The sequence below is a fragment of the Ricinus communis genome, chromosome 6 (assembly GCF_019578655.1).
Source record: "Ricinus communis isolate WT05 ecotype wild-type chromosome 6, ASM1957865v1, whole genome shotgun sequence".
Taxonomy (NCBI): domain Eukaryota; kingdom Viridiplantae; phylum Streptophyta; class Magnoliopsida; order Malpighiales; family Euphorbiaceae; genus Ricinus; species Ricinus communis.
Genome location: NC_063261.1, coordinates 14,290,914 through 14,318,606, shown reverse-complemented (window position 1 = coordinate 14,318,606; position 27,693 = coordinate 14,290,914). Strand labels below are relative to the sequence as shown.

The 27,693-nt window shown below is 31.1% G+C and overlaps 3 protein-coding genes across 3 annotated transcripts; 2 read left to right on the top strand and 1 right to left on the bottom strand.

The window, feature by feature from the left end:
• The first annotated feature begins 364 nt into the window (after positions 1-364).
• Positions 365-5,585, top strand: LOC8259256 (F-box/WD-40 repeat-containing protein At3g52030). Its single transcript, XM_025157096.2, has 9 exons — positions 365-650; positions 731-922; positions 1,441-1,495; positions 2,612-2,710; positions 2,811-2,914; positions 3,084-3,173; positions 3,538-3,677; positions 4,024-4,108; positions 5,088-5,585. The coding sequence occupies exons 1-9, from the start codon at positions 493-495 to the stop codon at positions 5,449-5,451; spliced, it is 1,287 nt and encodes a 428-aa protein (XP_025012864.1). The 5' UTR covers positions 365-492; the 3' UTR covers positions 5,452-5,585.
• Positions 5,586-12,500: 6,915 nt separating this feature from the next.
• LOC8259257 (N-terminal acetyltransferase A complex catalytic subunit NAA10) lies at positions 12,501-14,248 on the top strand. Its single transcript, XM_002517708.4, has 2 exons — positions 12,501-12,883; positions 13,696-14,248. Exons 1-2 carry the CDS (start codon positions 12,584-12,586, stop codon positions 14,008-14,010), a joined length of 615 nt encoding a protein of 204 aa, XP_002517754.1. The 5' UTR covers positions 12,501-12,583; the 3' UTR covers positions 14,011-14,248.
• A 6,010-nt stretch (positions 14,249-20,258) lies between these two features.
• LOC8259258 (protein PNS1) lies at positions 20,259-23,788 on the bottom strand. The gene is made up of 5 exons (XM_002517709.4): positions 23,615-23,788; positions 23,159-23,524; positions 21,856-22,767; positions 21,045-21,278; positions 20,259-20,891 (listed from the first exon to the last, which is right to left on the bottom strand). Exons 1-5 carry the CDS (start codon positions 23,630-23,632, stop codon positions 20,715-20,717), a joined length of 1,707 nt encoding a protein of 568 aa, XP_002517755.1. The 5' UTR covers positions 23,633-23,788; the 3' UTR covers positions 20,259-20,714.
• Positions 23,789-27,693: the final 3,905 nt, after the last annotated feature.

The window sequence follows — 27,693 nt, the reverse complement described above, 5'->3', positions numbered from 1 at the left end:
AAAACAACGGATAACTATTAATTTCCAGTAAATCTTGATAAAATTAGATAAAAATATTTAATTTTAAAAATTAAAATTCAACAATTTTTAAAGAGGGGTTGAAATTTTAAAGACCTTGATAGGATAGACATTTGTATTTAGGGCTAAAGAGCAAATTACCCACCAAATATACAAAAATAATTTTTGAAAAAAAAAATGCCATATAGAGAGAAAACATGGTTGGAAATTTGGAATATATAAATTTGAAAAATCCATCAAATAGGACCTGTAAAAAGAAACCACCACCTGTGAAAACCTGTAAACCGTTCAAAATATGGTTAGCCGGTCTGACAGGATTCCGGTTCAAACAGAATTGCTGAACCGTCCAGCCCGTGAGCAGCTCTCCTTTGAAAAATCATGTAATGGAAACAGAACGTCTCTCTCAACATCTGCTATACCACACTGCACAATCACCTCTATACTGCTCACGCCACAAATTACTCCCTCACAGTAATGAACCATACTCAATCCAGCAACCGGTCTGCGGACAAGAAGAGGAGGTGGTCCGGTCCAGCCACAATCCAATTATTAGACCATGACATCCTCTGCATAATCTTCTCCTTCCTCGATTTCTTCGACCTTGTTCGCTGTTCTGCTGTTTGCACATCGTGGTAATTTATTTTAATGTTAATTTTACAGTTCTATTCACTCTCTATTAACCAACTTAAGTAAATAATACTTTCTTTTGAAGGAATGTATTGATCAAACGATCAAAGTTGCTGCAATCACTTTATCTGAAGCAGAAGAAGAAGAAGGAGGGTGATAGTAATCTGGAGGAGTCATTAAGTGTGTATTTAGAGGTGTTAGCTATGAAGCATCATAGACAAGCTCTAAGTGAACCTTCTTCTGTTTATATTGACAAATGGAAAGCCCATTCACTTGGGTATAATTCTCTTCTTCTTTTACTTCATTCTTTTTGTTTTGATCGCTTGTTAGTTAGCTGTAAATTGAACAGTTTTGCCTGGGACTGTTGTTTGCCTCCATAAACTTACCATTATCTGATGCTTGTTTGTTTGTTGTTTGTTTGTTTGTTTGTTATGAATAAAAGACTGTGGTATCTGTTAGGGAAACATCATAAACCTAATGGTAGGAATTAGAATCAGAATGGAATGGATGTCCACATCTCAAGAATCCTTTTCCAAGTTTATTTTTTGATAACTAAAAATAGTTCAATGACAATCACAAGAATTAGACTTTGTATTAGATGTCATTTTAACATAAATTCCAAGTAGTTGAAATATAAGAATTACAATCCATTCCCAATTATAATGCCAACCAAACATGTGCCTAAGGCTTTTTATTTGAAAATTTCTTATTTGTTCGAGTTTCTTTTGTGGGCGGTGGATATATGCAGAAGTGTGCAGCTGCTGTATAATATTGTCTAATCTTGGATTTTACTAGGGTTGATCAATGCCGTATGAAGATGGGCTTGCTTCTCACTGGTGTAGGTGACAAGGTATGTTCCCTTTTTGAACTAATTTTAGTGTCTGATAGTGTATTTTCTTTTATTACGAGACACATTTGCTGTTTATTTTTTTGATTGAAGTAGATTCCACTTGAACAACATGCGAATTACTTCTCTAATTTTTTTGTGGTATTATAGATGTTAAGTTCTGCTGGTCTTTTTGTTTTATTTCTTGGATGGACTAAATGTGGCGATCTCATTTAGTTTTAATGATATCATGGCTGTGACCACCTTTACACCTCAATGGAATTGGCACAGAATGTTGGTTAGTACAAGCCCTGCTGGGTGGGATTTTGCAGTATTTAGATACTGGCTTCTGGATATCGCATTTTTGATTGATGCCTATTTTCTCGAACCAGACTGCTGATCTGAATTCCAGTAGCTGGTGGATGATGTAACTCTCAATAATGATCCTGCCAATCATCATGAATTCTTTTGTATTTAAATCTTATTGTGATTTAATTGGGGTTTTTTTTCTCTACGAACATAATATTTTGTTGCACTGATTGGGAGGTTATGGAAGCTGACCAATTGTTTACCATTGTATAGACATAGGGTATAGATGTAAAATGTAAATATGGATGGAACATGCTATTTTAACACATGTTTTTGTGCTTCCACATTTCTTTCTTATCCATGTTTCTTGTTTATATTTTTTATTCTTTTAAATGTTATTACTAAGTATAAAATCAAAAGAGAAGATATGAACACTCCAGAATCAGCACATTGTACAATACAAAATAGTCTTTCTTTTACTTTTACATTCCTAGGTCGTATAAAGGGAAAGTATGAAATCCTAAGATTTAAGGCTTGTTTAATGCCCTCTAGACATAATACATGCTAGATGCATTTATGCATCAAGATATTCGTTTTTGGATTGGGTGGATGTGGAGAAATTAACATATATATATATATATATATATATATATATATATTATAGTGCTTGAATTTGAGCTCTATATGTCTAGTATACTTTCTGGCAATATGGTTTCACTTTTAATTTTAATGTGATATTTTTGTGGTATTTCTTTTAAGTTTTCCTATGTAGAGGATATGACTCTGTTGTATAGTACAATTCTGCTGACTTTTGCATAGCAATTATGGTAGGCCATGCGTCTCTGGTCATTGGAAAGCTACAAATGTATAGAAGAATATTCAATCCCAAATGCATGTTCCTTAGTTGACTTTGATTTCGATGAAAGCAAGGTAACTTATTGAAGTATGATTACATTGAAGTATCTCATGTTGAGGGACCTTGACTTAATACTCATGTTTTATCCCAATTGCTTACCACATATTCTTGGAGATTGTTGGTTTGATTGGCACACAAGTATGCTTATGGAGGCGCAATGGGCCAATGAGTACATTTCCTCCACGTGGAGGCACATATATGAAGGGTTTATGCATGCGGTACAAACATACAATATTTTCTTCTAATGCTAAGCTTTCTTTTATATAGTTATAGCAGATTTTAAGTTCCTGTGTATGTCAGCATTAGATTGCTTCAAGAATTCATTTTGTGCAAGGTTGTGCAATTTTATTTCAAGTCAAACTAATTTAATCTAATGTCTCCTCAAAGCTATCTTGATCCCGAAGCTGTGGTTGGATGCGAGGATGGGACAGCTCGTATTTTTGACTTGTACAGTAAGAAGTGTTCTAAAATCATTAGGTGTGTGCTGCTAAAATTTTCTTTCATTATTCTTTCCTTCCCCTGCTACTACCTCACAAAATTAAAAATCATGATTTTGACCATAGTGAGTAATCTTCATTATTTAACTGAACATCCAACAGAAAGTGGTCTGTCATGGTCAGATTAGAAATCGGCTGTCATGGTCAGACTAGAAATCTTTTTAATGCTTGGAAAGCCATTTCAACTTTTAGAAGTGCACATAAACTGAATAGAGATTGGTGAGAAAATACAATATTTAAAAAGAGCCTGGTAGTAAAAGGGAAAACAGTAGACAAAATTATAGTCTGTTGTTAATGTGTTTGAACTTTGTGTCTTCCATTATGTTTTCATTTCTTAACTGCAGGATGCATCCTGAGCCTGTGACGTGCTTGTCTTTGGGTGATGAGCAGATAATTCTTGGTGGTTCCTCATTAGGAAGGATCACGGTATCTGATTATTCTTCTGATCAGTGTATAGCTACACTGAAACCCACTGATTCTACAGGTTGCACTTTCTTTTCCACTTTATGAAGAACTACTCTGTTTGTAATTGCGGTCTAGCCATGTGTCTGACTATGTGTTAACCATTCTTTCCGATTTTTCTTAGTATTTCCTTTTTAAGTAATTGATTTCTCGTCTTTTCGTTACTACAGAAAGACAAAAGTTTTGAGAAAAAAGAAAAAAAGAAAAGTGTTATCTCTGTAGCTTCTTGTTTTAGAGTGTTGGTGCCTTTCCTAATTTAAGACATGATTTTGAGACATGATAAATTTGCCACTGATTTTTCTTCTTTGATCAATCCATTGAGCATTGCAAGTCACTTGACATAATTCTAATTCAATTTCCTGTCCCAGGCATCAAGACTTTGTGTTTCAACCCTCGTTCCCATATGGTGTTTTCTGGAACAGCCGCTGGATATACATCTTGTTGGGACCTTAGGTATACAATTCAGTACTCATTCTTTTGCATCATCCAAATAAATTATAGTATCATTTAGCTATGTTAGCAAACAAAAATTGTATTACACTTGGCCACAATATATTAGTCATGGTGGAAGTGGGCATCATTCAAGAAAAAGCACAGACCCCTACTATTTGTGTCATAAAGTAACTGATGAATGACACCAGGAGAGGGTAGGGCATATCAATCACTTTTGGCTGCTCAGTTCTTATAATATATCTCTCCCAGAGTTGAGATGGGGATTTCTGGACAGTTTAAAAAACAGGCGATACGTATGTAATGGGATTTTAGGCTTCCAATACATTATTTGCCAATAGTTGTAAGGGATCTGGAAACAACTAACCTTTAAGTTTTTCAAATTCTACTTGCGTTTTTTAACTCTTATCTCTTGTTTTTAGCTTCTGAGATGGAGACTCTTCAATAAAGAGTTTTAGCTAATATATTTCTAAATTTACTCATTTAAATCAGATTGTTCTTAAAATTACAGTAGGCGGTGCTCATTCCCATCTGATATCTTGTGATTTGGTTTGATACTGTTGCCCTGTTTCTGATACTGATATGCTTCACAATACCATCATTTAGAACTTTGTTTCTGGTTGGTCAGCATGCCTAATATTCCGTACCAGTCGTTGGAATTAGATGGCGTTTTCGATTGCCCTCTACATGTATGCACAATGGGATATGTATAAAACCCCTTTTTTGCTCCCTTCTGCTGTTAGCACATTGTTTTTTGTGCTTCATTTCATCTTTTTCAGAATCCCAACCATAATAATGAGTATTGAGCAGTAAACAAGGCATTCTTCCGTAGGCTTGGTTAGTGAAACAAGATTACGCTCGTCTTTTTGTGGTATTGAGTAATGATGAAACGCTAACAACATACATTTCAAACGACAACTAGACCACAAAATGCATTTGTTGTATAAATTCCTGTGAGTAATTGTTCTTTGTTTTTCTGCAGGATGATGAGACGAGTGTGGGAGACACGAGTGAGTCCAAATGTTGTGTATTCCTTGCAGCACCTGAGTAATGACAAATCATCATTGGTAGTTGGTGGAATAGATGGCGTGCTGCGGATTCTGGATCAGAACTCTGGAATTATTCTCTCAAGCTATGTTATAGACCATGATGCCGGATCGAGCTCCTCTGGATATTCACACGGAACAATTGAAAGGAGAAAAGGGAAAAGTCTACCCAGTGAGACCATCATCGACCAAATTCCTAGAAGTTCTCGACCTTCCATAACATGCTTGGCTGTTGGGATGAAGAAGGTGGTCACAACCCACAATAGCAAGTACATCAGAGTGTGGAAATTTAAGAAGTGAGAAAAATTTGTCATCTCAATAGACTAATGATAATTTTGTAGAATAATATGTGATTTTCCGGTTGCTTTACAAGAATGACTTTCTAGTTCCTTTGCAAGAATTTCTGATAAATATAAGCAATGTTTTTTTCAAAAGATAGTTTCTTTATCATTTTCTTTTAACAGGATTTCTTTTATCCAGAGATTTAAATATTCTCCTTATTAGAGAATCATCTGCTTTTGTTTTGGGTTGTAGAATGAGAACCAGCTATGGTTGGGGTTCGATGATGCAAATGACCAGTCTAAATAAAGAAGGCCTAAATCCAACAAAAGCTGCTTATCAGCTTATATATTGGACAAAGTGTCAATTTTCCTTCTAAATTTAAATACGTTCAATTTAAATTTTTTTTAATAATAAAATAACATTAAATTTTTAGATTTTAATTAAATTATAAAAATTAAAAATAATATTTATTTTATTAATTTACTGATACAATATTTAATGACGTATTATATAAGATCGTGTTTAGCAAAATTTAAAATTCGGATTTAATTGACTAAAATGACAAGTTATGGACCTATTTATTAAAAAAGTTAAAATTTAATTTATTTAAACCTTAGAAAGTTAAAATCTAACTTATTTAATTCTGAAAAAGTTGAACTTTAACTTATTTAATACTTTTTATTTTTGAGTCAATTAAATTAAATTTTTAAATTTTGCCAAATAAGCTTTTGTATAGCGTGTTGCTAGATATTATATCAATAAATTAACTAAATAAGTATTATTTTTAATTTTTATAATTCAATTAAAATTTAAAAATATAATATTATTTCACTTTTTAAAAAAGTTTAAATCGAATATATTTAACCCATAGACACAAGTGCAGGAGGTTATTTACTAAAAAAGTTTAAATTTGGTGTATTTGACTTTTGAACATAAATTTAGAGAACTATTTTAATTGAGTGTATTTGACCCTTAAACATAAATTCACATGGCAAATTGAACCTTTGTCCCTTATATATTTGATAGCTTTCATGTGTTTGATTAACACTTGAACTTTTAAAAATAAGGCTTTTCAATGTGAAGTTAGCATCTCTAATGACGTAATTTTTAATTTAAAGAGTATCATTTCATAAAACAATTTTAGTAATATTCAAATAGAAAAAGTAAAAAAAAATATTATTTAACATAAATAAATTTTTTATATTTTATATTTTATTTTATTTTTATTTCTATTAGCATTAATGGTCTTTTCTTTCATTTTTATAAATAAAAGAATTTAAAATATCAATAATAAAGTACAAAGAATTTTATTATGCATTTATTAAATTTAGAATAGAAAATGATTGGAGAGCGAAATAACTTTTCAAAAATGATTGGAGAGCGAAATTTAAAGAATAAAGAGTTCATTAGAGTTTTACTTTATGAGATAACTTTTCAAAAATTAAAATAAAGAATTTGATATTACATAAAAATTAAATTAAAGATGCTCCAAGTGAAAGTGTTGGGAGCAAGCAATTTTTTTCAACAACAAATTCTAGAGTCAATTTATGCATTAAGCCAATGAATAAAAACCAATAAGTTAAATATCACTTAAATTAATCTTGATTCTTAATGTTTTCTAATTTTAGTTAATAAATTTATATTAATTGAAGAAGAAGAGCATGTCCCTAGATGAATACTTTTAGATTTAGAGAGAACACATGAAAGTGATAAGAATTTTTTAATCAGCTACTGAAGAAAATGTAACTGCCTCCTACACAACTAATAATAATCCTCTAACAAACTAATGTTGAATCAGCTCCTGACTAATTAACTCATTCATAATAAATATATTTCTTCATCCCCCCTTCAAGTTGGAGGTTAGTGAATGTCAACTAATCCCAACTTGGATAACAGAAAGTGAAACTGAGAAGCAGCTGAAGATTTAGTAAAGAGATCAATGAGCTGCAACTTGGAGGAAATATGGTGAGGAGAGATGAATCCTCCCTTGAGTTTGTTGTGTACTAAATGACAGTCAATCTCTAGATGTTTCTACATTCATGGAATACAGGATTTGCAGCAATGTGAAGGGCTGCATGATTATCACATCAAAGTGCAATGGGAAGAGAAAGTGGGATATGTAAGTCCTGAAGCACATAAGTCACCCGCTGCAATTCACACACCGTGGCAGCCATGCTCTGATATTTTACTTCAGCAGAAGAACGAGAAATAGCATATTATTTCTTTGTCTTCTAGGACACAAAGCACCACTAAGAGAAATACAATAGCCAGTGAGGAAACACCTTGTGTCAACGTAGGAGGCCCAATTAGCATCACAGTAGGCTGGAAGCACAGTCATTGGAAGAAGGGAAGAAAATACCTTTGGAAGGACAAGCCTTAAGGTATTCCAAAAGATGAAGTGCAACATCCCAATGAGCTTGAGTTAGCTGATTTACAAATTGGCTAAGTTGTTCTACTAAATAGGTAATGTCGGAACGAGTAAGATTTAAATATAAAAGTCTGCCAACAAGTCTTCGGTACTTATCAGGTTCAGCAAGGAATGGATCAAAATTTGAAAATTTAGTCCCTCAAGGAAGTGGAGTAATAACAGGCTTAGCGTTAGTAAGTCTAGCATCATGAAGAATATCTAAAACATACTTTCATTGGTTCACAAACAAACCAGAAGCATTTCCTACTATTTCCAACCCCAAGAAGTACTTAGCGAAACCGAGACCTTGATAGAGAAGACCTTGTCCAAATACCTCTTAACTGCAACAATTTTTGTCTTATGTGTTCCTGTAAGTAAAACATCATCGACGTAAACTAGCAGTGCTAGAAAAGAATGACCAGATTGTTAAAAAATAAATGGTGACAATGAGAGAATTGAAGAAAGCCATAATCCTTTAATTTACTGAAAAATCCATTATTCCATTGCTCTGAAGCTTGCTTTAGGCCATACAAACTTATTTTCAACAAATAAACTTAACCTGGTGTTGCTTTCATATATACTTCTAGAGGTAACATATAAACTTCCTCAGATATCCATGCAGAAATGCATTATTGATATCTAAATGATGTAAAGGCCACCTTAGTAGTAGTTATTGCTAAAAATAATCGAACAGTGACGAACTATGCCACATGAGAGAAACTTTCAGTATAGTCAATTCCAGCAAGCTGATGATATCCTTTAACCACAAGTCAGGCTTTAAATCTATCAACTAAGCCATCTAGCTTTAATCTTATCTTATAGACCCACTTAGATCCAATTGGAATCTAGTCTGATGGTAAAATGGTCAAGTCCCATGTGTGGTTAGTTTCTAAAGCTGCAATTTCCAAATCCTTAGCTGTAACCCACTCATAATGTTTACTTGCTTGAGAATATGATTATGGTTCCTGTATATTAGACATATTGGCTAGAAAATACAAATATGCACAAGACATATGTAGTGAAGTAATATAAGGAAAAGTAGGGGGAGTATAGGTAGAATTGTGAGAAAGCACAAGACAAGAAGAAAAACTAGCTGTCGTGGTTTTAGCAGCAAGAACCATGTTTGTTACAAAATCCTGAAACCAAATAGGTGTTGACTTAGTTCTATTACTCTTTCTTACTGCTAAAGGAGAGTTCTCAGTAGTAAGAGGAATAACAAAATCATCATCAGCTGTAGGATAAGTATTGTTTGATTGTGCAAGTTCATCAACATGAGAATGTGGATCAGGTAATAAGGTATTTGTGATAATGGGCTTATAATCTAGATTATCACAGGCAACATGTAAAGAATTAGTAATAGGAATAGTGGGAATAGAAAGAAAAGGAAATACATGCTCATAGAACTGCATATCTATGGAAACATGAAGTTTATGGGAATCAAGATCATATAATTTGCAAGCCTTTTGACATGGTACATAGCCTAGAAAAATACATTTTGAGGCCCTACTTTCAAATTTGTCCTTGACAAGGTGTGGGTACTAGAGGCATAAAAGAGACAACCAAAGGGTTTAATAAGAGAAATATTTGGTTTATGTCCATATAAGCATTCAAAAGTTGTTTTCTATTTTAGAACTGAGCTAGGTAATCTGTTGAGAAAAAAAGTTGCCATTAAAATGGAGTAAGGCTAGAACTTTATAGGAAGATGGATTGAAACATAAGGCTCTAGCAGTTTGAAGTAGGGATTTATGTTTTCTTTCCACTACTCCATTTTGCTATGGAGTATAAACACATGATCTCTAATGTATTATTCCTCTATTACTTAATAATTGTTGACACTCCAAACTTGTGAACTTAGTTTCATTATCACTTTTAAGACACTTAACCGTTTTTTCAAACTGAGTATAAACCATACCAAAGAATGTTTTTAAGATTTTTGTAACCGGAGTTTTACGGACCAACAAGAAAGTCCATGTACAACTACTATAATCATTTAGAATTGTCAACATATAAGGTGTGCTTGTCATAGAGAATTTTCTATAAGACCCTCAAACATCCACATGAATTAAATCAAAGACACATTTTGTATGAATAGAACTAATAGGAAAAGCTAATCTTTGTTGTTTTGCCTTATAACAGACTTCACAAGCCTTTAAACTGTCAATAGCATTTTTAACTAAACTTTTCAAGAAATCCAAATGCTGTAAAACAGTAGGTGAGGCATGACCAAATTTGGTATGCTATTCAATAAAAAAGAGCTACTACAATCCTTTTTATTGGTATTATTAAAAACTCTAGGTAATGCATCTGACATCATATGTTTCATACTAGAAATATCAACCTTATTCTGTAACAAACAAGTATCATTAAGAACATATAAGTTACCAATCATTTTACCAAAAGTTAGAGTTTCTTCATTCTACAGGTCCTGCAGGAGACAATAATTTGGATAAAAAATAAACTTTATTTGAGTTGTTTTGGTAATTTTTGGTACATATAACAAGTTAAATTTGAAACTAGGTACATGTAACGCTTGTGTTAAGCATAGATTTTGATTTAGGTGTACATCTCTAATGTTTTTAATAGTTTTAAATGAACCATCTGGTAGATAGACAAATGTGAAAGATTTAATAGGTATAGGTTTATGCATTAAAGAGATGTTTATGCACATATGATTACTAGCGCCAGTATCTATTATCCAAGTCTCATGTTTCAGATTCTCAAGAGTAGTGAAAGCATAATAAGAAGGGATAATACCTGCAATATCTCCCAAATAAGTAAGGTATACATGATTATCATTGTTGACTGCCATCTTATCTTTTATCAACTTAGCTAACTCTTGTTGTATCATGTTTGACCACTGAATTAGTTTGTAAAGATTGTTTCCTTGCATATTTCCTTTCTCTTCCTATTCTAAATCTCCAGTTTCCATATCTAAAGGTGTGTCTGCCATATTTGCTAGAGGACAACCTGTTTGTGAGTTTGCCTTCTGTTCTTTCAATGTCTTATACCAATCTGGATAGCCATGCAACTTGAAACAAGTTTCTCTCGTGTGACCATGCATATCACAATAATCACAATGTTGATTTGTCTTTTCTTCAACATTCATTCTTATATAATTACCTCTGCCTCTTCCAGCTGTCCAATTGTTTCTTCCTCCACGACCATATCCAGCTCTTCCATAATCTAGAGTTCTCGTCATCATTGCGGTATTTTCATTTGATTCTGGAAATACACGATGCACATCTCTTTATTTCTCAATGCATAGAATTATTAAATACGTCTTGTTTACACTCGGCAAAGGATCCATCACAAGAATTTGATTCCTTACATTGTCATATGTTTCATTTAAACCCATAAGAAATTGTATCAACTGATTTCTCATATTCAGATATGCTATCTCTTTAGTTGCTCCACACGTGCATATAGGAATCGAAATCAAACAGGCATGTTCATCCCAAAGCTTCTTGAGTTTAGTAAAATACTTAGCTAGACACAAGTTTCCTTAAGTAATGGTAATGATTTCTCTTTGTATTTGATATTCAAGGGGTCTATTGCTTTCCCCAAACCTCTTTTCAAGTTCATCCCATAATTCTTTTGCAGTTCCTACATATAGTAAAGCATCCACAAGATCCTTCGCTATCGCATTTAAAATCCATGAACTCGCCATACTATCTTTTCGCTTCCATAGGTCATATAACATTATATCTTCATCAAGCGTTTTACACTTTCTATCAATAAAATAGAGTTTTGCTTTTGCTCTCAGTACTAACTTCATAGATCAACTCCAGCTTAAGTAATTGTTTCCTGTAAAATGTGAAGTAACCAAAACCATCTTTGGATGATCTGAGTTGTGAAGATATATAGGATCTCTATTGTTATTATGAGATTGTTCCCTCAACAACCTTATTTTGTCTGATTTGATCTTCCATTCTAGCTGTAACTATCAATCTTCAAGTTTGATCTTTCAAGTAAAAAAAAATAAATTCAGGTCCTTTATATCTAGTGCTCTAACACCATGAACACTTTTAAATTCAGATAGAACATGTAAAAGTGATAAAAATATTTCAATCAGCTATCGAAGAAAATATAAGTGCCTCCTATATATATGGCACGAGGAAAGAGAAAATAAAACTAACAACTAATCACTAAATGCCAACACACCAACTAATAACAATCTTCTAACAAATTAATGTTGACTCAGCTCATGACTAATTAACTCATACATAATAAATATATTTTTTCCCTTAAACTCAAGGGACATCTCTTAATATTGTGTGTTTTAGTAAAATATAAAACATATTTTATTCAAATATATTACTCACATATAAAATGAATTAATTTCTTAGCAAATAAAATTTTTTCCTTTAATTTTTATTTGTAAATAAAATAAAATCGTTTTTAACTCTTGAAAATATATTATATTATACTTTTGTCCTCTAATTTTAAAATAAAACTCGTACTCTAATCTCTCACATATTAAATAAAATAAAATTTTGTTCCCTTATATTTTAACAATTTAATTTTGTAAAATTCAAAAGTAGCGTTATGATTACAGAAGGACTAAAGTGTTCTGAAAATAAAAACATGAGGCTGATTAGCTTCAATTTTAAATAGGAAGGATTGAAACGAAATTAATCTTAATTTTCTTTTAGCAAGCCCTTGAACAAAAAATGTTAGTCAGTCAAGTGCCAGAGCAAAACCTCCGTCTTCTCCGAAACAGACCAAACCCTAAAATTGAAGACGATGGTGTGCATAAGGAAAGCAACAATAGATGACCTACTGGCGATGCAGGCATGTAACCTGCTATGCCTACCGGAGAACTACCAGATGAAATATTATTTCTATCACATCCTTTCCTGGCCACAGCTTCTCTATGTCGCTGAAGATTACAACGGACGCATCGTCGGTTATGTGTTGGCTAAGATGGAAGAGGAGTCAAATGAATGCCACGGCCACATCACCTCTCTCGCTGTCCTCCGTACTCATCGTAAGTTGGGCCTCGCTACTAAGCTCATGAGCGCTGCCCAAACTGCCATGGAACAGGTCCCTCTCCCCCCTCTTTTTAATTTCTTAAAGAAAATATTATTATTACAATTTTTAGGGATTTTTTTGTTTAGTTTTTGATTGGTTGTGTAGTATTTGATACTCTTTTACTGATTTCGAATATTTGTTAGCTTTATTATTTCCAGGGATATTATTTGTGATTGATAGCTTGACTTAGGGCTCTACTAGAGCGTGTTTGAAATGTCTGTGAGGTTACAATTCAAGTAAATTGTGTTTAGTTAATTTTCTCTTTTTTTTTTTAGAAAAAAATGTTTGGGAGTGGTTAATTTTCTTCTTTTTTTTGAAATGTTGGGTAAGTTTTAAGTTGTTATAGAGTTCTTGTTCACACACTTTGAAAGAAATATGATTTTGCAGGAATTGAACTGAATTGAATTCTTGCAAATGAGTTTCTCCAAACAAGTCAATTTGTCCTTGTGTTGTTAGGTTGTGAACAATCTGTCCCAAACGGGAAAAGACATTATTATGCAAAAAAATCGGATAGAATTTGTAAACAAGTAGTTCGATTGACCATATTATCTGCATTGTGTGACAGTTTGGTAAATAAACTTGAGGAGATTTTGATGTTTAATTAATATGATTGTAGATATCAAGGTTCCCATGTGATTCATTTTACTGGACTACTTTTGTTTCTGAGAGCAAGTTTTGAACAAATTTTCACTTCTGGAAAGGCAACATTTACTGAGTAGGTTTCTGTGTCAAATAGTTAAATTTGTCTGAAAACTAACCTACTGGAGTTGAATTTTAATTAAAGTTTTTTTCTATCTATATACTTACCAAGGTGTGTGGAACAGGTGTTTGGTGCCGAATATGTCTCATTGCACGTGAGGAAGAGTAATAGGGCAGCATTCAATCTGTACACAGAAACATTGGGCTATAAGATTCATGATGTGGAGGCGAAGTATTATGCTGATGGAGAGGATGCATATGATATGCGGAAGCAGCTTAAGGGGAAACAGATTCATCACCATGGGCATCACCATCATCACCATCACCATCATCATCATGGTGGTGGGTGTTGTGCAGCTGACATCAAGTCTGTGGAAGCAAGACCAGACTCGAAATCAGAGGCAAAAGCTAGTGCGAAATCAGAACCAAAAGCAGGATAATGGTGAGATTTCAACCAATATTTGGAGAACTCGGCCATGCTCTTTTGTTATATGATTCTGAAATACTGCTAGCTTGTATTGAGTAATGTAGTTTGTTTTTGGTGGTAAAGACAGGGAGTTGCATGATTATTACTGCCATTACTATTCTCATATATTATGATGAGCATTGTTGTGTCATGGTTGCTGCAAAACTTTTTTTTAGGACACTTCTTCAGTGCCAATATTTTCTTTTTGGTCACTTTATCTGTTGTTATATCGAGTGTCAATTATTAGGCCATGTAACATCTTGTTATTCCTCTCATTCCATGTTTGCTTCCTTACGAAAAGAATTTCTCAACATTCTTTCATTCTGGAATCAGCGAGCCTGGTGCTTTAATCAAAATCAAATGATTGTTGGATCATGGGGGAGTTTCATGTTTGCAAATTGCATCTGATTTTCCAGTTGGTTTGATGCAAGCTGCGTTTGGCCAGCCTCAACTGTATTCACATGAATTTTATTGGCTTTTACACAATTATCTCATTGGTGAAATTGGAGGGGAACATGGCATAGGCTTTCTTTTTCAGGCAGATTTTTATTTGCATCCATTTTATCCCATTTTCAGGTGCATTATCTGAATGAAATTTGTGTTCAATGTGGCGAGCTTAGAGTTTGATAATGCATTCCTCTTCAAAGGGCATTCCCATTGAGGTTAAAGTGTCAATTTGCTCCTTGAATTTGCAGTCATTTGTCAATTCACTCAGATTTTAATTTTCTAGCTAATTTATCCAACAACTTGCAAGTAGTGATCAATTCATTTAAATCCATAAAAGAATTCAATTTGGTCCTTGAATTTTACTTTAAATGTCAAATTGTATAAAAAAATCTTTTATTGAGTTATAATTAAAAACATTTAATTTTATCATAATCTAATTCTAATATTTAACATAAATAATTAAAAATATTTATATTAATATTTTTTAGTTAAATGATATGACTAAAAATTCATATAAGATTGTGCTTTTACAAAATTAAAGAAAAAAAAATTGTATTTTAGTAATATTTAATTTCTAATAAAAATAATTTAATAATTGTTGCAGTCTTAGATAGAGTTGGTTCATTTTAAAACTTGATCTAGTGAGGATATTGTATATGATTTAATGTTTCTAACCTTAATTTAATACGACAATAGTTATTTGAAATAATTTTATTATAATTGTAATATTTATTATTTGTGAAATTTTTACAATTCTATTTAATTTTTATAAATATAAATTATCACAATATTTAATAATTAATCATCTTAACTGGTAATTATTAATTTGAATTTTTATTATGGGGTAAAAACTTTGGTTGGTATAAAAGGCCTTTTTTTTTTTGCATGTTGCTAGGTAAATTGTCTAGAAAATTAAAATACGAGTAAATTACTCATTGCTTCTAATTTCAGGGGCCAAATTGATCCTTTTCCGTCTCACTGATGTCCAATAATAAATTTTGCACAAATTGTAATCTTTAATGAACTTCATGGTAGGAAAAAATTCTTAGGTGAAAATTATTTTCTTATGTAAGATTATGGACTTTCCGCTACCATGATGACATGTGGTATTTATTTTTATTTGTTGTATTTATATTTATTAGTTTGTAATCATAAATGGTTAATGATAATCATATCTTGATCAATATAACTGCGACACGTTAAAAAGAGCCTTATGAACTTAACATAATCGGTCAATTTGCCCTTTATTTTGTTTTGAAAAGTTATTTAGCCATTTTAATTTGTCTAAATTATAACTTATAAAAACTTTTTATTTGTTGGACTTCGCCCACTTAACATACTTATCTGTACAAGGGACTCATCACTCTTTTTTATCTATTAATTGTTTTTCATTTATATCCTTTTTGAATTTAAAAATAGCATAATTAAATTAAAGATCCAAACTTAAAATTTAAAATTAATTTAAAAATATCATATTGACATTAAAAGCTTTATTTTTATTTTTATATTTATTTTACATTTTTATTTTTAAAATTTACTAATCACAAATCACTCGGCGTTGCCTCCGTCATCACTGCACCCACTGCCATCAATACCCAAGTGAGAGAACTTTGATTTTACATCTAAACAATAACATTCAAACTTTATATCATAATCTTAAAGATCTTTATTATTAACTCAAACTAGCTAAAGTCTATATATAATTATATAAGAATAGGAAAAGGATAGGTACAAAAAAAAAAAAAATCATATAGTTTCACAATTGAACAATGTTTTGTATGTGATTATCTTTTTAGATAAAAAGAGATATATGATAAAAATTATGGTAAAAGATGTATGTAAATTTTTAATTTACAAGGATTCAACAATTTAGACTCCGATCAGTCATTATTATCATATTTGTGAATCGAGATTTTTTAATGGTGAAATGATTTGTAACCATAATATCTCTTTGTCCGAAAAAAAAAATACATGCTAAAAATTATAAAATAGTAAAATTACATTTACATGATTCTCCTTTATATTTATTTTTTAAAAGTTCCAACTGAAAAAAAGAAAAATTGCAAGTTATTAGCAGAGTGGAGAACAAAGACAATTCTATGGCTACTCATGATTGGAGAAACGGAGGACCAATCCTCCCATCTTTTTGCTGGAAGCACCAAGCAACCTATTTTTCTCACTTGGTCATTTAACAAATAAACACCTTATGATGACAATAACAAAGAATTTATAAGTTTTAAGGAAGAGAAGGAGCAAGACACAAAGAAGAGGGCAAACAGTGAGGTTCTTGATGAGTTTTTTTTTTTTTTTTTCTTTTCTCTCTTTATCTTGATTTAATAAGAATACCTTTGTTGGGTTTTTAGATTTACTAATTGGGTGATATTAAATTTATATTTCAATGAAATATAAATAAATATAATTATTAAAAAATTTAAATTATTTTCTATGTTAAATGAATATAAAATTTCTTTTTCTTCCAACTCTACCAACAAGGTAAAAGTATATTTATAAATTATAATTTAAGCAAGTTGAAGTCACTAAATGATTTATATAAAAATATATGGGTAAAATGAAGACAAGGGGGATTAAGGTTCAATTTGGCCATTGAACTTTATAGTGAAATTTAATTTAGCACTTTTTGACCTTTTGAATTAATTTAGTCCAAAATTTTCCTTTTTTGCGCAAATTGCCCCATTGAAAAGAGAGTGCAACCCACTCTCTATAAAAGAGAGTGAGTTGCTAAAAATTAATAAATTAATGATTTTGACTAATTTAAGAAAATAAAAATTTTAGTATTTATCTAACATGAATTTTTAGTTATTAAGTTGAATCCAAAAAAATATTTTAATTTTTTAATTATATATTTAACTTTTTAAACTATAAAATAGTTTCTTTTAAGATTAGTAAATTAAATTTTTTTCATTTCATTTAAAAAAAATTAGTTTTATAATTTCTCAAGGAAGAGTGACTATTGTTCTCTCATGTAAGAGCTTTTGAGCTAAAATAATAAAATTTTAGATAAAAGTTAGGAGCCGAATTGAACATTATTCCAAGTCAAGGGCACAGATGGATTAAGTCCATTAAAAGATACACCACATATTATCATCATAATGGGAAGAGAGCTCCCTTTAAGTTTCTGGTCCTTAATTCTTTAAATATTCTTTATACTCGTTTTCTCTTTTCCCATCTTTCTTTCTCTTTTATTGTGAACTTTCATCTTTTATGGATTTACTAAATTACTATACTAATACTTATATTATTAGAATGTATAGTTTAAATTATTTAATTCTATATATTCTTTTAATTTTGACATTCTCATTATCTCTTTTAATCTTTAAATATTTTTTATATCCTTTTTATTCACTTTCCTTCTCCATTTCCCTTTTTTTTTTTTTCTTTTACAATGACTACAACAAATATTTTTATCTATTGCTTTGTCTAAACTGAAGTCTTCTATCATCAAACCACTTGACCAAATTATTAAGCTAACCCATAACCAAACCCAATTTTGATAAGAAATCCTCTAATCTTTAATAATAAATCTTAGTTCGTTTATTTTCTTTTTCTGCTTTTTTTTATTATTTATTTATTTAATTATTTTTATCAAAATATTATTTTTAAAGTAAAAAATATAATAATAATAATAATAATAATAATAATAATAATAATAATAAAATAAAAAATAAAATTTAGAAAAGTGCTCAGCCATTAAATTAGTAATGTTTTTACACTTGTTTATCATTTACTTTCTCTTTCTTATATATCCACATGTTTATATGATAATGTGCCATCAGTCTCTATTTGGTGCAAGAACTTCAATATTAAATGAGTGTCCAACCACTAAATTAATTTAATATGAATGCTAATTCCAAAATAACGAGTATGTAGATAGGTATAAAGAATTTACTGTATATGAGTGTATTTTTTCTCCCAGTTGTCTCTAACGTTAATGCGTTGAAATTGACTTTTGAGAATTGGAATTTCTTAGCTTCACTTCAAGACTTTAGAATTAGAGATTTTATTTTACAATATCAAAGATTCTATATTGTAAATTTAGTAGACTTAGGAACTTTTTCTTTTCTCTGACGAATAAATCACTAGATTTTAGACAAGTGGCTAATCTGCTACCCAATTTAAAATTAAATAATTGTAATGAAACAAAAGAAAAAAACTATATAACTAAAATGAAATTTAGTGTAAGTTAAATAATCATTGATATAATTATTCCAATAAAAATAAAAAGGGAGACTCCTATTGTGACGCATTGTTTCCTTATTTTGTCGTTATTTTTTAATGGTTGAATTAAGTTAATATCACCTATCATTTCTGATTTCAATCTCGTTTTTATAGTAAAACTTTTAGATTTGAATTCATCCCTTATAGAATCTCAATACTCCGATTTTATTCCTCAAAAAATTGGTAACACCATCTCCAAGTTGAAATCACATACAAAGATATCATGTCATTTAAGAGAATCATGTATGGATAAGACATTGTTTTAAAATAATTGATCTAATTTTATTCATCCTCCTTTATTTAAGTGAATGTTTCAAGATTTCAATTTCTTCCTATTCCCTTGTCCGAAATGTCCAAGCTCGAATCTTTTAATATATATATAAACATTACCAACTTTCATATGGAATTGTAATGATTTGAATTAAACAATAATTCAAAAGTTCTGTACAGTGTGGTGCCATAGTTGGTGGCTGTTATATCCAACTTACTACCCCTTTGCCTTTTCATTGGCTACACACATGGGTTTGTGTTTTTGGTAGAGATTTATAACATCAAATATCAATTAAGTATATAATATAGAAAACAATAGACACATGTGTGTTTAGATTTTAAAATTAACCTATCAAAAGCAATAAAATTAATAATTTTGAGACTTGAATTTATTTATCAAGATAAACACTTAAAAATATATACTGTGAAAGAAGATGAAATTGTGATCTCTTGTGAATGTTGATGGAGATAGTAATTTATGGTGAGTAGGAGAGGGGACACAAACAGAGCTTTATTAATATGGGAAAAGCCTGGCCAGTTGTTGTGTGACTATAAGGAAGAGTTGTGTTGGGGTAGGCAAGAGAATGTAAAATAGATAATAGAAGAAAGAGACATGTTGAAGCATACATGGGTTTCTTTTTTCTTTGGTTTTATTCTATAAAATAAAATAAAAAATTGCATTTTTCTTTTATGGTGCATCTGATCTATTGATAAATTTGGAACTCAAGTTCCATAAATTGGAAATGATAGAAATCTTAGAAACTCTCTCTTAAGAAGGGTTTTTTTTTTTTTTTTTCTCTTTTCTTGTAAAGATATGTTTAATCACCAAAAGTTTAGTATGTATTAGAATATTCAGAAAGTTCACATCATGGCAATTTGAACAGCCAAATTGAGCTTCCATCCCTTTCACATTTTCATATAAATAAACACCAAGTGGGTACTTCTTGATTCCAACAATACCAACAATAGTGATATTTCCACTCTTTCATAATTTATTATTTTCATGCTTGCTACTTGTTACATATCCAACCAAAACCTCCCACCCGGCCATCTCTTTGTCCTTTTGTTCAGTTTTGATTTTCTTTTTTTATTAAGTTTGTGCTATATTTTAATGAAGGCAAACCTAACCCCAATGCTGTTCTGAGAGATGTTTTAAAAAAGAAATTAGGATGAACCCATTTTTTAAATCCTTAACTAAGATGAGGAAGTAAAGTGCCAATAATTAATGCACTAACTCATGGGGGATACTTGCAAGCTACAAAGATTGCATAGAAGGAAGGACTAACACTAGAATCAAATTAAATAATGGTGGGTGTTTAACCAAAAGAAGGGTAATGAAAAATTAAATAATGTGGTGAAGCTATTTAAACTAAGGAACATCCTAAAAGTATATGCAATATGATACAAAAGGGCAACCGCAAAAAGACACTTTTGTCATTGCAGAGTTGTTGATTGGAATCCTAGTAGTGGGGCTCTCCACAATATCACTTCCCCCCTCAGTTCAAGAGCATCCAATAATAGCTTTAGCTTTCACATTCATGTTCATCCTTTATCACTGCCAGCACCATCACCACCTTGAGTACGAAGGATAAAGTCATCTTGAGCTTGATTGGATCAATCCGAGCCTTTGGACCCCTCTTGAAAGTGATCATAGCAATGGTACATTTTTGACATTATCTTTAAATTGTGACCACCAGGAAACAAGTCTTTGCTTTAGCTTATGAGCTAAGATGCAAACCGATGGGGAACCCTAGGCGTCGGAACGACTACGTCGTGGCCGGATTTTATCCGTTCCTGACGATCTTTGATGGTTGTGTCAAACAATCTGTTCTCAGGATTTTCTGCATAGCAAACATAGTAGCAGCTGACACAGGCGTGTGGCACTGCCATAGCAATCCTGGCCTGGCAAATCACATTATTAACAGAGTTCATCAACTGGCTAACTCACAGAAGATTCTTTATGAGAGATTTTAAAAATACCCAGTTGGCCACATGATCTAAACACGCACATTAATGATTCAGATAAATTAATGTTAGTCTAATAAGGCTACCAACCATGAGGTATCCGATGAAGAATGCCAGGAGGGAGAGGGTGGCTGTAAAGGGTTCATGGACTGTATGAGTCCAAGCAGCCACAAGAATGACACAAATGGAGCCGCTGCAAACTCCAGTAAGGAAACAAATTGAGCTGGTAATGTCAGAGTCAACAATGATTTCCATATTTTGCCTCTTGAAGAGTTCCCAAGTGTCTTGAGATGCCTGCACAAAACCTTTTCCATATGCAGCTATCTGCAACAATGGTTTAAGAGATAACTGAGCAACAGTATTGTACATTTCAGAATACGTTAGATACACACTATTGACCACATTTGTGTCCAATCTATGAACAATTTGAAAAGAAAAGAACAATTTGGAACAAGCAATAATAATCAATCAGCACAATAACATTGGTGACTGATGATGCTTAGATAACAAGGTAATTTGACAATGAAAATAAAATGTACCAAAAGAAAAAGCATGTATTGTGTACATTACTTCCAGCACTATTTAAAACTATCAAAACAACTAGAGAACCCAAGATTATGGAATGCTTGAAAATGAGTTCTGCAGTATAAATCCCAATAAAATCATACTAGAGGTCCTGATCAAGAAGTTGCAACAAGTTGAAAACTTCTGAAGGAAGAGATACTTGAAAGCTTTGACAAACTGAAAAGGACTGATAAGTAGCAAGTCATTTTCAGATAATCTCCCTGGCTCTATGGGAGGATATCCAGCTGTGTTCATATGCGACAAACTATTCAATGAAGTGAAGTAAAAGGGAAGCATGTTTCTAGGGTCTCAAGGTTCACCAGTGTTGTTATCTTACCTGTACATAGGCCCAGCTATTGCCATTTTTGAAAATGGAATTCATGACTCCAAGGCAGCAATGAGCGCAAGAAAACATGAACTCATCTTCTCCCTCAAGTAAATTCAGACCCCGAGCAACAATTCTAAGTGCTTCAATTGATGGCACAAATACAGACCCTAGACAAGCACTCCCTAGGTTTCGAGTCACAGCTCTTTGGAAACAAAATTGAGTACTAGCTTGCATTCCTCTCAGATAATACAGAGAGATAACTCTACTAACTGTCAAATTAACCACATTCCTCATAACCTCTGTAACCCAAGCCAAGCTCAATACTAATGCAATAATGATCAAAGGTGGATAGTGAAAATTCGACGCTCCAACCACAGCTAAAATCCACAGTGACATCCACACAAACCCAAGCCCAAGCATCCAGTAAGTGGGTTCATTTAAATCCCCAAATTTTGGAACAGGTTCAAGAGATTTGATCAAGATTTTGGTTGAAAATTTAATTCTCTGATTAACCCAACATGCATATAAACCATTTCCAATTGCAAAGGCAATAAGACAAACTCCAACACCATCAGTTGAAGCCTTCTGGAAGCAAATTAGGAGAATCCCAGCTGATAGTGACATGAAGAAAGAGCACCATAATATGAAATGAACCATGATTCTAGGCCATACTCTGACAGCCTTTTGCCATACACAAGCAAGAGTGATGCTCAATAAAGCTGCTGCTTCAACTTGAGGAAGGAAATACTTTAAAATCCTCTTCTCTTTTCTTTTAACAGAATCTGATGCTTCCAGAAGTCCTTGAATTCCCTTGAATATAAGAAAACCTACTAACCCAATAGCTAGAATCATATGTAGAACAAACAGGAACAAAGATATTTTGTTTGTATACCTTCTTGAATTGAGTGTTGTTATTGATGGCTGGTCAAACACAAAGCAAAAGAAATCCCAAATACTTCTGTTAGTAATTAACTACCTTGAAAATCCAGAAAAAAAATTATATCTTTTCTAGAGAGAGAAAACTCAGGAAAATTTTCAACTAATCAGTGAGAAAAGGGCAAAAATAGTAAATTCTTTTTCATAACTAACATTCAAGGCGTTAAGAATTCAAGACAATTTTGTATAACATGCTAATTAATAGCCTTAAAAGTGTTTTGACTTCAAACTATTAAATAAATGCTTTACCAAATTTGTTAACATAACTGATAAAAAACTACTTAAAGAAGAAGAAGAGGAGGAGGAAGAAGAAGAAGAAGAAGAAAAGCTGAAGCAATATTCTATAATCACAAAAGCTGATTAAAGAAGAACTTACCTGTGGGTTTGGAGTAGAGCGAGGCAAAGAAGTCTGAGAAGGAGAAGGAGAAGCAACTCTAGTTGAATTATTGATTACAATTCTTAAAGGGTTTGATGGGTTCAATCTTTGCAACATTGACACATGAAGATTATTTCTTTGATCATTTTCATGATCACCATTATTATTATTATTACTATTATTGTTATTATTAACATTATTTTTGTCCTCTATCACCTTTTCTTTAATACCCAATTCTTCTCCTTTCTCCAAATCTCTCTCTTTCCTCTCATTAATTTCCTCTTCTTGTTCTTCTTGTTCTTCTTCTTCTTCTTCTTCATGCTCCTGGTCTTGTTCTTCTCTTCTTTCACTCTCTCTCTCTAGCCCCTACAAGAACAAACAAATTCTTGAAACTGTTATATAGCAGCTAAAACATTTCAGGAAAGATAAAACAAATAAAGGGTATGTTTCTCTTACAGGTTCTGCAGCACCCATGATTGCTGGTGGTGATGACGGCAGCTTCCGATGGTGGCTGCTGTGGTGGTGGAATGGTGGTGATGTATGCAAACCGTTGTTGGATTTTGTATGTTTTTGTGTGTTTTGTTAGGTGATGTTATTAAAATCAGTGGTGGCTAACGTACTTTTCTTGTTTTTATTTTCTTTACAATTAATTTTTAAGATATTCCTGACGTTTTTCTTGGTACGTATTTTTTAACCCCTATAATTTTAAAATTAGTATTTTTAATCCTTACATTGTTATTAATTTTGAGAAACTTGAATATAACCAAAGCATGATGTTTTTCCTTCAAACAAGGCTTTAAGAGATTATACAAGATAAAAATTCAAAAACTTAAATAAGGAGAAATTTTATAGAGAATTAAAATGATGGTACAAAAAGCTACAAGAGTTAGAAAATTAAATGATTTCAATCTAAATATATAGCTTATAATAGAATTTGAAAAAAAATAGAGTTATAAAAATATTTAACCATAATAGAGTTTTCATGCATATAGAAGATGTCAAGAAAGTTAGTATTTCACAACACAAACTAAATTTTATATTAAAACCTGAAAGGTTATGAAATCATAATTAATTTATTTTATTTTGAGATAGGTGAACTTAAGGCTTTAATATCAAAAAAATAAATGTCTTTAAAACTTAATTTGAAAAGTAAGAAAATTATAGTTTTTTTAAGATTCTTTGGTGAGTAGATGAGATCAAAAAATCCTATAAGCTATTTATAATAAGTACACTTTTCAAGCATCAAATCTTGTTCAAAATTGGACTAAATTTTTTGACAAGAGAAGTAATAGTTGGAGTTGCAAATCAACTGACCTGCTGCGCGAGCTACTCGAAACTCAGCTCGGTAAAAGCTCATTCAAGTTCATTCGTCAGGATAAATGAGCTGAGCTCGAGCTTTATTTTTAAAGGATTATAACCATTGGTAAAGGTTATAACTATTGGTAAAGGTTATGACTATTGGTAAAGATTATGATATGAAAGGTTAATAACCATTGGTACTTTGATGGAAATCATCCATTAGTCTATAAATAAGAGTTGGTCCTCTCTATATCTATATCATCAAAAATTATAGCAAATACAAAAACTAAAAGATTAGAGTATCCATCAATAAGATAAGGGAAAAAGAGAGAGAAATCACACTCTATTAAACATGGATCAATGTATGTTTTCTTTTTTCTATTTAATGGTGAAAAACATAAAGTTCTAGATCAATGGAATATTATAGTTTATAGTTACACCCTTAGTCTTGATCGAATTATAAATGGATTTGGAATGAGTTTGAAATAGAATTCTGTGGAGTTTATTGAACTCCTTTTTGTATCAAGAATTTAATTTAATTATTTTGATTTTTGAATTAATATGTATATTTTACTTTTATGTATAATTTATTTATAATTGTAAAATTTACAACTACATATTTAATAAAGTTGAACTTATTTAACGAGCTTGAAATCGAATAGAGCCCGAGCTTAACTCGTTTACATAAATACCGAGCTTGAATTCAGTTCGTCTATATGTACTATCGAGCCGAGCTCGAACATATCAAGATTACAATAAGTCAAGCTCAAACTCTAAAACATGAAAAATTATCGAGCTTAAACTCGAACTCAATTAAATTTTTACAAGCCATGAGCTCAACTTTATTTATAACCATCCCTCTAATAAACAAAAGGCTCCCCGTAAAGGAGTGAGTAAAGCTTCAAATAGTTATAGAAACTAATACATTTAGAAGTTATTGGAGTAAAACAACCTCCCACCTAAGAAATTTTAAGATCTTTTTTGAAAAGCAAGAAATATTATTGATAGTAAATGATTATAAAAAATAGCCAATCATTAAAATAATAATAATAATAATTTAATAACTAAATTAAAATTAAATATAATATTTTAATAGTCAATTCATAATTAAGTTTATATATCTATAACAGAAATTTTCTTTTATTGTTCTTTTTTCAACTAGTCTTAAGTGTAAAGATGTTAATAAAAGAGTGAAGTGCTAAGTTTTAGAATAGTAGGGATCAAAATGTATACTAAGTAAGCTTCAGGGGTGATTTAGCATGTATCATTTTCCCTAACAATTCTTATCCCAATGAAGCAGATTACAACGCGCCATAAAGCACGTATAGAAAACGCACCAATAGAAAGGAATTACAGTGAATGTGTGTCCGGAAAGGACAAAGCACGTGGAAGAAATGGGTTAAGCTTACGTGTTTATAAGTTGCACGGTACAAGGAGTAAAACGGTGATGATTAACGGTCGAGATTTTTAGTTTGGATGATAAGGTGGTCTTTTTGTAGGAAAGGGACAGACGAAATGGCAATTCACAAAAATGTTTGGAGGAAATGAAATAAATAGAGAGGTGGTCGTGTGGGACACTGCATGCAAAGATTAGAATATTGAAAATAAGTGATTTTATTATTTAAAATAAATATTATATTAATATTAAATTAAAAAGTTAAAATATTAAAAATAAGTAATTTTATTATAAAAATATGTATTATATTAAATTATAACAAATAATAAAAATATAAAGAAATTAAAATATAGAGAGTTTGTCATAAAAAAATTATAATTCCTTAAACATAAAGTGTTAAACTTCAGAGCACTTTCTTTATACTGTTATCTTAAATAAATAGAGAGGTCGTCCTGTAGGACACAGTGCAAAAGATTAGAATATTAGGAGTGTCTTTGGTTTTTAGGGCTTTTTCATGCCATTATTGACCGTTATTTTTGGCAATTTGTGACCCTTTTTAATCATTAATATGGGCACTATAATAAAAGTTAAGACCATCTTGACTTGGCTTTAACATTGGCTAGTCCTCTTTCCTTGCATCCCACAATTATTACTATTATTTTTAAATATAACTATTTCTTTTATAATTTTTTATATTATACAATAATTTTTTACATCATACATAAATTAATAATTATAAGATTAGTATAAAAATATATTATAGATTAATATATATTATTAAACTCATTTAACTATTTTATTTACTGCAGGAGTACATTTGGAGCTCATGTAATTATAGCAATACCATAAAAGTTGCGACATCTTGGCTTGACTTTAACATTGTCTAGTCCTCTGCCCCTACATTACGCACCTACAATTATAATTATAATTATATATGCTCTCCATTTGTAAAATCTAGATTAAATACAAATTTAATTAATATTTAATTGATGAAAAGTTATTAATTAACAAATAGATTATATTTATGTAAATTAAAATTAATATATTTTTATATTAAAAATCATTATTTAACTAAATTTTTTAATTAATATATTATTTTTTTAAATTAGAAGTATTAGTTAATTAAAATAGTAACATAATGTTATATTTTAATTCAATTAAAAAATATAAAACGTATAAATTAGTATAATGCTTATGTGCTACAAACAAATGTATATATTAAAATTATTCTTTTATATATATATATATATATATATATCAATCATTAGATATTTAGGGAGTTGAATTCTACGAACTAAAATATGGTTATGTTATGAGATTCTTTCTTATAAAAATATTTCATTTGCCTTGTTTGAGAGTTTAATAGCTTCGTGCGAAAAAATTTGCTAATTCTAAAGAGTCCACACCATCTTAACTTGAATTTTTGTGAAAAAAGCTTATGTCTTGGATTGGAAATAAGCACTAAATCTCCTTTTTGAAGCTCTTTTTTCATAGATGCTTATCGTGATACTTCTTAATTCTTTCTTTGTAAATTTTTGCATTCTCATAAACATCCATCCTAAGCTCTACAAGTTCACTAAGTTGGAAAAGTCGCTTAGCTCTCGCATCTAGATTGATGTCATCTTCTTTTGCATCATGAACTAAACATGCTTTAAATGGATCGCTAGTAAATTGTTGCTCGAACACTCCTTCTACATAACTATCTTTCACATCCACTCTAAAGCATGACCCTATTGTTGCAGTTTGCTTTGCCATTTTGATGACATCTAAATCTATTGTTTCTTCCCCAACTTCAAACTTAATCTTACCCTTTTACATCAATTAATGCTTTAGTTGTAGC